Below are 9,788 nucleotides of genomic sequence, written 5' to 3'. Positions count from 1 at the left end.
CTCCCTCGGTTGGGAGGACTTAATGATTGCTCTGCGCGCACGTCATTCTGGGTAAGGGCGGCCGCCCATTGGGCTGACTCGAGGCTTTGAGGTACGTCTCCGCCCAACTGTGGAGTAAGAGGGTGGGTGGTGGAGTGGAGCCGCCCGCTGGGGTGGTGGGTCCTGAGGCTAGGTCCCAGGGGCTGGGAGTTGTCGCCGCCGCTCCGGGAAGGGCAGAGAATGAAACTATGTAGCCTTTTAAGTAAGTGTCCTCTCTACTGTCTGCTCCCGCGCCTCCCTTCCCTCGGGACGGCTGCGCCTCGGGGCCCAGAGGCCCGGCGAGGCCCTGAGCGGGAAGGGGAGGTGCTCTTTCCTCTCCACCTCTGGCGTCCCACGGCGTTCCTGGCTGGGCTGGTAACCCCCGGGCGACCTCCAAGACCCGGCTCCTGGTCGGATGGACCACCCCTCCCGCACTCTCCCGGTCCTATCTGCAGATGAACTCGTTCTGCCTTTTCTTTCCGGGGCGGGGTGGGGAAGAATGCGCACTTTGACCCCCGCGGCTCCAGAATGGGTCCAGCGGGTCCCGGGTCTTCAGAGTTCGGAGTTGGGGGCAGTGGGCAGGACCGTCGCTCCTGGGCTGAGTAGCGTCCGGGGTTTGCTGGCAGCCTGGCCATGAAGATGGAGGGGAGGCTGTATGTGGGGGTCCAACGCCTCAGGCCGGGCTCTTGTGGTCCCCGGAAAGAAGGTGATGAAGGCGTGAAGGAAGTAGAAGGGAATCCCTGCCTGCCAGCCCGCCGGGGCGGTGTCTTCCTCGTCCTGCTGGGTAAAGATTACTCCAGGAAAACTCTTAAGGACCAAGAGATATTCGGGACTTAGGGCCTGTTCAGTTCCTTTCTTTGGAAATGGACTGCCCAGAGGCATTAGAGCCAGGCCGTGCCTCTCTGGCGGCCCCTCGAGGTACTGTGGACCTGGGCATTTGGAGCCCTCGCTGGGCCGGGAGCAAGTGTCAAGTCTTCATTGAGGATTTAGGACGTCGAAGAAATGAGGGGTAGAGTAAACTGGAGGGAGTACTAATTTATATAGCCAGCTGCGATTTTCTAAGTTTATGGGTTTCCTGTAAAGAGGCCCCTATTTTAATTAATGCACCTTCACACTAGTGCTAGAAAAGAGCAGTGGATATTAGCTTTTCTAGGACACCTGTCTGGTCCAGGTGTTGGATTTTGCAGGGTTCAGAGGGCTGGGCCTCAGCGCTTGCTGTCATTCAGCAGTCTGTCCTTTAATGCATTGATTCAGTGGCCATTTGTGGTGAGGGCTCAGGTTCTCTGGGCCTTGGCCATTCTTAGCTGTGGAGGGTTTCAGCCCCCACCTTTCAAATAGGTGCCTTAACAGAGGAAGAATAGTTTTTAGGACAAACTGGTAGAAGAAGGGAGAACCCATCTCTTTGGGGACCTGTGCAGACAGCAGAGGGAGATGAGGCTACAGAGGTGAATGGGAGGTTAGAGGTGAGAGTTCATCTAGTAGGGAGTGAAGACGAAGTCATTGAGGAATCCTGCACAGACCTCAGTGTTGAAAAGATAGCCTTGTGGATGAACAGGTTTGAGTGACATCAGGAGGCAGAGCCTGTAGGCTTCCAAAGGAGAAGTGTAGTGTGGGAGCAGGGACAGATTCTTCTGACTAAGTCCTAGTGGCAAGAAAGCAGCTGGGGCTATGAAATGGGTAGACAGTTTGGGTGAGCTCTCTGACCTTGGCTTGTCACCTAAAGTGATCCTGCAGGGCAATGTTGCTTGGGAAGTGAGCAGTTGTATCTGCATAGGGCCTGCGGTCAGGTCCTGATTGTGCCTCCTGTGGCTCTTGGATTGTGAGCAGCTGCTGGGTCTTTGCTATTCACATGTGTGTGCACTGTTCATTCTGGGCTTTGCCCCTGTTTATGAACTTCCAGGATTAAGCAGGTGCCAGTCACTTTATCTTCTCCTAGAGGATTAAGAGGGATCTGACCCTGTGATGATGGATACCTGACCTAAAAAGGATTTACACCTGAAGAATCCAGATCTGGTTTGTCCTGAGGTTGCTTTCAAGTCTGAGAGACAATGAGAAGTGGCCCTTGGAGCCCCTGCCTTTCTGCCCAAGGTTGGCAGGGAGATGGGTGCTGTGGTTCCACCCGCAACTCCAGGAGCAGGGCGGTGGAGTGGCGTTCTGTGCAACAGTCGTGCCCCTCCAAACTTTCCTGCTCCCTTGGTGGTCACACCCCTTTCCAGCCATGGCCTTCTTCCCCTCTGTGACCCTCCACAGTTGAGCTGTCACCGTGGTTAGCCAGCTCTGAGGACACTGTTTGTGTCTTTTAGTCAATGCCTATATGATTGCCTGGGGCCAGCCCCTCACCTTCCGCTGGATATGGGTAGTGGATTTCCAGCTTCAGTTAGAGATGACCCCTCCCTGGGAGCTTGAGCTTCCTCTAACACCCCACCGTTATTTTATTCAAATGGAAGAACAGTTACTACATGCCTACTGTGAGCCAGGCGGCCAGGTGCAAGCTGGGTGCTTTGACAAGGAGCCTTGAAAAAAATATGTATGAGATCCATAGACATTATAGGCCAGAAGGACACAAGTGACTGTGACACCATACATTATATTATCAAATTGTTTCCATTTGGTACTGTACACAAATATAAAGTTTTCCCTTTGTGCCTTTTTCCTTCTGAATCACAAATTAAATTAGCCAGAGAATAATGCTCATCAGTTGGAAAATATGCCTGGTCAAGGTCTTTGGTCTGGTCCCTGGAAGGGTGGGAACAGCTGCAGCAGTAAGATGTAAGCAGGGAATGCATCTCTGGGAGGCACATACTTTCCTGTGCTGGATTCTGCTGAGCCAGGCAGCACACTGTCACCAGCTGGTCCCTGACCAGCTAGAGTCATCCAGGCTGGCAAGACGGTTGAAGACCACAAAACCACAAGTGAGCACACTGCCTCCTGAAATGCCTGGTACTGGTTTGAGGCCTCGCCTAGCCATCCAGGTCACAGAGTAACTCTAGATAACTCATGTTCAGGGGTATTTGATCTCTGACTAACTTTACTAGATTTTCTGTAAATGATCCCATTATTTGAGCTTAGACAGGGGTGCAATTTTTTTTTAAGGGAGTTCTATTAGAGGAGTCACTCATCTTTTCAGTTTTACATGGGAAAAGTCAATTTGCATGATATTTTAAAATATAAAACTAATTCTTGCAAGTAAACTTGTTAGGGCATTAAATAGTATTTTTAAGCATTTACCCCTAGAAAAGAATTCAACCCTGTCATTACACACCAGACTGTATGTGATTATTATGTGCTTTTAATTCTAGAACAGAAAGGTTGAGAACAGTACAGGACAGAGCTCTTTGAATCCCTACTCCTGGGCACAGGGCTCAATGTCTAGTGACCAGGAGGACTGGTATCCAAGAGAAAGCAGATGACATGGGACTGAGAAAGAGTAAGCTCCATCCCATTCACCAGCAATACTTGCTAAGAGTCTTATATGTTTACACAGTTTATGCATTTAAACTGAATGTTTTGATGTGGCATTCAGGGGCCTCCTCCTACCTTGCTGCCTCTCTTCAACCTGCTCTGTTTGGATTCTGATTATTTCCCTGGATTCATCTTCTCATCTAGTCAAAAAAGTTTCCTTAGGTTTTTTGTGCCCACAAGTACCTTTTCCTGCCTCCTGAACCTTTGGCCTTACTCTGGTCCCTGCCAGGATACCCCCAACCCCGCCACCTCTTGCCCCTAAGCCCCTCCCTGCTATTTCCGTCTCTATCTGGTCCTCACTTTTCCCAGTACTGTTCTGGGTCGGTTTTACTCTTCTGGTGCACATTCCTTGCGTAAAGGCCAGGTTATTAGTTTGTCCATCAAAGCCAGCCCATGTCACCTTCATCTCAGGGGAGGAGGCGTCGGTGTTCTGCCAGCATCCCGTCCAAAGCAAAAGGAATCTCCCTGCAGAGCTTTAGTCTGACCTTGTCATATCCTGTTTCTCATGTGGTTTTTGTCCAAGACATCTTTACTTTTGCACTCTGCCACATAGAGTGCAAAACTGTGCACAGTCTGCCAACTGTCAGGAACCTGGAAGGATTTTGTTTTCTTGTGACTCTGTCCCAGCAAAATTACATGATTCAGTTGTTCTGGTAGGGTCTCAAAAAAGGACTATCTGGGCTCTGGTAATAATTGAATTCAATAGCTCAAATACCTAAATTGTTACAGAACTATCTCTGGGGTCTGGGAAGGGATTATATGTAGCAGGTTTTCACTGTAGGCTTTTCTCCAGAAGTGGATTTGCAGGGAGCTCAGGGGCCTCCTTCAGGCAGCCCTCTAGAGCTGCAGCCATGGCAGCTCTGGCTGTACCAGGCTGAGGGGGTTCCATGTGGGGCCTGTGTGGCTGCCTGTCTGTCAGGGGGACTTTTCCTTTGGAGGAAGTGAAGTGAGGAATCCTTGCATCCATGGCTCATGAGATAAGCCCTAGTCCAGGCATATTTATTTTATACGAGGTGTAGTAGTTGTTCAAGGGGTGGGTATTTGAATAAATTCTGACATCTGTGTAACCTCAAGTTGGCCAACAGAGCCTCAGTTTCCTCATCTGCAGCGTGGGGCTAATGATACCCATAGCTGTTGTGACCGTTGATTATTGGTAGTTACCCATAGTTGTTGGGAGCATTAAAATGGAGTGAGGATGTATAGAAGCTACCACAGTGCCTGATCCAAGGATGTTCTCAAATGGTTGCTGTTTTTATCATTAACTATAAGAGCTAGAATTCATAACATATTTATGCATACTATTCTGGTGTTTTCCCAAGGAAGCATATTGTAATATTGGTACATAGTAAGAAAGTAATTCAGTGTTCACTCATATTTCATTCATCTGATTATATCAAGGGTAGGTTTACTTGATGCTCCTTAATAGTTACTAATTTCCTCTTTTTAATGAAGAGGCCACAGGCTGAAGTACAGAACCTTTGTCAGGCAATAGTATCTAGCAAGGTTTTAAATAATGTCATTGTTTTTAAGATTTTATTCTCGTTATGGGAATTGATAGGGTTTTTTTTTCATTTAAGTAGTCATAAGATTTTTTAAAATTCTCATCTAAGGATATGCTTATTGATTTTAGAGAGAGGGGAAGTGAGGGGGAGGGAGAGAAACATCGATGGGATGCCTCTCTCATGCACCTCAACCCGGGACAGAACTGCAACTTGGGCATGTGTCCTGACCAGGAATCAAACCCGCAGCCTTTTGGTTTATAGGACAGTGCTCAACCAACTGAGCCACACTGGCCAGGGTGTAGTAAGAATTCTTTTTTAAAAAATTATAAAAGGGAGTAGGTGTTTAAAGGAAAATGTCAATGATTAACGATACAGCTATTGTGTATACTGTGCAGGTTATTTATTGCACAGGTGCCCTGCCCGGGGGAGGGGAACCATCGGCAAACTGGGGCTGATAATGTAGCCTGTGAGCCGCTTACCAAACCATGTGCCCTGATACAAGACTGTACCCCTTTCTAATCCTCACAAAGGGACCCTGTGGGCTACCAGTGAGTGTTGGTACATATGTATGCAGTGTGAGATGGAGGCTCAGAAGGGGCAGTGATGTGGCTAGACCTCTGACTCCCTCTTTGTGCCTGTTTCTCATATTCCTCTCTGGGAGCTCAGTAAAAACACACTGACATATCTGTGAAAGAGGAACAGACTAGGGCAACGGAAGCCCTGTTCACCACAGGCGTAAACCTATACAGAATATATAAATAATGTCTAATAAAGGTCATATATGGTCTTTATAGAGATAATTTAATTGGATGTGAAAGAAGATGTACATGGAAAGATGTACCCTGTTCATAGACGATAGGATTAGTATAAACATGTTGACTCTCTGGTCCATGAATTCTGTACAGTTTCAATAAAAATCCCAACAGGATTTTTCATGGAATCGATAAGCTGATTCTAATTCATGTGACATTGCAAAGAATTGGGAATAACCAGACAATTTTGGAGAACAAGAGCAGGGAGGGCTTTCTCTATGAAATATCAAGGCAGATTTTGAAGCTGTAGTCATATAAAATAATGTGGCCCTGCTCTGTCCAATATACTAGCCACTAGCCACATGTGGCTATCAAGCACTTGAAATGTGGCTACTATGAATTGAGAAGTACTATAAATGTAAAATACACTCCAGATGTTGAGGACTTACTAGGAGTAAGAATGTAAAATATGTCATTAATAACTTGAAAACTGGCCCTGACTGGTGTGGTTCAGTGGATTGAGGGCTGGCCTACAAACCAAAGGGTGGCCAGTTTGATTCCCAGTCAGGGCGCGTGCCTGGGTTGCGGGCCAGGTGCTCAGTAGGGGGCATTCGAGAGGCAACCACACACTGATGTTTCTCTCCCTCTTTCTCCCTTCCTTCCCCTCTCTCTAAAAATAATATATCAAAATAATATATTCAAAATTATTTTGCAATAATATATGCAAAATATGCATAAAATCTTTAAAAATAACTTTAAAATATTGATAACATGTTGAAAATATAATATTTTGGTCATATTTAGATAAATAAAATATATTATTAAAATTGCCCTGGCTGCTGTGGCTCAGTGGATTGAGTGCCAGCCTGTGAACCAAAGGGTCGCTGGTTCTATTCCCAGTCAAGGCACATGCCTGGGTTGTGGGGCCAGGTCCCTAAGTAGGGGGTGTGCAAGAGGCAACCACACACTGATGTTTCTCTCCCTCTTTTTCTCCCTTCCCCTTTGTCTAAAAATAAATAAATAAAATCTTTTTAAAAATTAATTCCCCCTTTTTCTTTTAAAGATTTTATTTATTTTTTAATTTTTTTAGAGAGAGGAGAAGGGAGGGAGAAAGAGGAAGAGAACATTGATTCGTTGCCTCTCACCTGCTGCCCAAGTGGGGACCCGGCCGGCAGCACAGGCATGTGCCCTGGCTGGGAATCAAACCAGCGACCTTTTGGTTTCCAGGCCGATTCTGAATCTGCTGAGCCACAGTAGCCAGGACAGATGTCTTATTTATAACATATATACAAATAACAATGAACTGACAACCTAAAAATGAAAATTTTTAAGATTCTTAGAAATTGTAGGGACTTTTTTATGGCCTTGGTGTTGGAAAGGATGTAGTTTCAGTTATAGCCTTTGCTACATAACAAACCAGCCAAAAAATTAGTGGCTTAAAACCGCTACAGCTTATTACCTTCTACTGTTCTGTGGAGTGGCAAATGGTTCTTCTGTTAGTCTCACCTGGGCTCACTCACATGGCTGCATTCAGCTGGTGGGGTGGCAGTGCTCTCGGGGCCACCTGGGCTGCTTCTTTGATGGTCTTTTGTCCCATGGGCTGCTTCATAGTGTGGTAGTCTCAAGGCACCATAAGAATGAGAGGGGAATATGCAAGGCCTGTTGAGGCTGGTACTCAGAAATCACAGAGCATCTGTGACAGCATGGATCTGGAGAACATTATGCCAAGTGAAATAGCCAGTCAGAGAAAGACAAATACCATATGATTTCACTCACATGTGGAATCTAATGAATAAACTGAACTAATAAGGAAAATGTTGGCACACTCATAGATAGAGAGCAGGATGACAGCTGGGTGGAGGGAGGTTGGGGGTAGAGGAGTTGAACAAAAAAGAAAAAGGACTCATGAACATGGACAACAGTATGGTGATTGCTGGCGGGGAGGGAGGTATAAGGGGACTAAATGGTAATGGAATAAAATACAATGAAGAGTAAATTATTTTTTTAAATCACAGAGCATCAGTACTGTCTGTTGGTTGGTTAAAGCAAATCATGGGCAGGCTGAGATTCAAGGGGTAGGGAAGTAGATACCACTGTCTCTTTGGGAGAATGGTTAAGTCACTTCACAAAGGAATGTGCCAAACCATAGGATCCCCTAAAATCCAGATAGTCCTGACCATTAAGGCAAAGATTGACAAGTTCAACTACATTAAAATCAGACATTTCAGTTTCTGAAAACACCCATTGAAAAAAATGCAAAGATAAGTTGCAGGCTGGGAAAATATATTTGCAACATCTTTTAGTAACCAGATATATAGAAAGAACTGTAAACCATGAGAAAAAAGCTAGCAATGCATTAGAAAAATGGGCAAAAGACACAATAAGGTAATTTATAGAACATGAAATGATGTTCAACTTCATTACAGAAGTGAAAATATAAAAACAGTGAGATACTATTTATATCCACAGACTGGTAGAAACAAGACAATCCAACAACACCGAAAAGTGTCAACTAGGATGCGGTGTGAGGCAGGGGAGTGCTTGTGTGCTTTCCAAGGAGGTAGACGGCAACCCAGTGTCATCAGCATCCGGTGACAGTGCAGGTGGATGCACCAGGCAGCTCTTCCTATGGACATTCCTAGATATGTGCTCCGGTATAGAGTGTTCATTCCAGCACAGTTTGTAATACTGAAAATGTGGAAGCAACTTAAATGCACGATATTAGAGAAATTGTGTCATGTTTACAGAAGTCAGTGGATGAGTGAGAGCTATACGGATCAGCATGCACAGTGCTGACTTGCAAACACAATGTTGATTGAAAAGGGCATGTTCCATATACTTATAGTGTGATACAATTTATGTAAATTTTGAACCACATAAAACAATATTCTAGATTATTTATGAATACATAAGTATTAAAGGAATAGTAACGAGAGCAAGAAGGATGTACAGCAACTCCAGGATCATGGTTGACTCTGGAAAGGGAGGAGAAAGAGATCAGGGTGGGCTCAGCAGGAGTTCCAGCTACTCTGATATCTTTTTTAAAAGAAAATCTGAGGCACCCTGGCTGGTGTGGCTGGGTTAGAGTGTCATCCCGTACACCAAAAGGTTGGGGATTTGCCTTATCCTGTGTGGCTCAGTGGGAGCAATGTCCCATAGCCCAAGGATACATACGATCTCCAGTTCGGGTGCTGGTCCCTGGCCCAGGTGCACATAGGAGGCAACCAATTGATACTTCTCTCTTATGTAGATGTTTCTCTCTGTACTTCCCTCTCTTCCTTCCACTCTCTCTGAAAGCAATGGGGAAAAAATGTCCTCAGGGTAAGTATTAAAAAAAGAGTTGGGGGTTCAGTTCCCGTTCAGGGCACATGCCTGGGCTGTGGGTTTTGATCCCTGGTCAGGGCACCTGTGGGAGGCAGCCAATCAAGTATGGTAATGGTGTTAAGAGTTGGTAATTCTGGTTTATATTATTTTTACTTTTTTGTATGCTTCAAATATTTCATTAAAAATACTTTAAATGCTTTAAAGTATCATAATTTTGGTCATGTAGGATGTTCTAAAAAGAGTCATTTTTATATTTGCAATGCCCTGGAGTCTAATTTTCTGAACATAATTTACACATTTAACCAGTAAAAATATAGTCATCCTAGAATTGATGGGCTGTTTTAGATATTTCCTGCTGGAGGGTGAGGTCTGTAGAAGAGAATACTATGTGTCAGGGAGGGTCTTTAGAAATTGCCAGATTGAGACTTGCATGTGTTATATAAATCTGAAAGTGGTCATTCACTGCCTTTTTCCTCCCTTGTACCAGGAGCCTCACTTTGCCCCATCTGAAGTCCATATGGCTCTTTATGATGAAGATCTTCAGAAAAATCCTTTCTATCTGGCTCTTCAAAAGTGGCGTCCTGACTTGTGCAGCAAGGTGGCCCAGATCCATGGTGTGGTAAGTGCATCAGTCCTGGGGGTTGTCCTTCCCACTAGGTGTGGACCACACAGTGCCTCTGAAGCCAGAAATATAGTAACCCTTGGTTAAATCTTGAGGGAGTCAGCTCCA

The 9,788-nt window shown here is 45.5% G+C and overlaps 1 protein-coding gene across 11 annotated transcripts in view; it reads left to right on the top strand.

Annotated features, from left to right (window-relative positions):
* The first annotated feature begins 18 nt into the window (after positions 1–18).
* Positions 19–9,788, top strand: part of LOC112300679 (ankyrin repeat domain-containing protein 27) — a 70,937-nt gene continuing 61,167 nt past the window's right edge. For 10 of the 11 annotated variants that reach the window (XM_045191956.2, XM_045191953.2, XM_045191954.2 and 7 more), the window contains exons 1-2: positions 140–241; positions 9,546–9,677. In XM_045191956.2, coding sequence (XP_045047891.1) covers positions 9,576–9,677 — 102 coding nt within the window. In that variant the 5' untranslated portion in view covers positions 140–241; positions 9,546–9,575. Of the gene's footprint in view, positions 92–139; positions 242–9,545; positions 9,678–9,788 lie in introns of those variants that run through there. The other variant, XM_045191950.2, reaches the window with a different exon arrangement.

The sequence above is a fragment of the Desmodus rotundus genome, unplaced genomic scaffold (assembly GCF_022682495.2).
Source record: "Desmodus rotundus isolate HL8 unplaced genomic scaffold, HLdesRot8A.1 manual_scaffold_216, whole genome shotgun sequence".
In the NCBI taxonomy this organism is placed as follows: Eukaryota; Metazoa; Chordata; class Mammalia; order Chiroptera; family Phyllostomidae; genus Desmodus; species Desmodus rotundus.
This window is presented reverse-complemented; position numbering and strand designations above follow the sequence as displayed.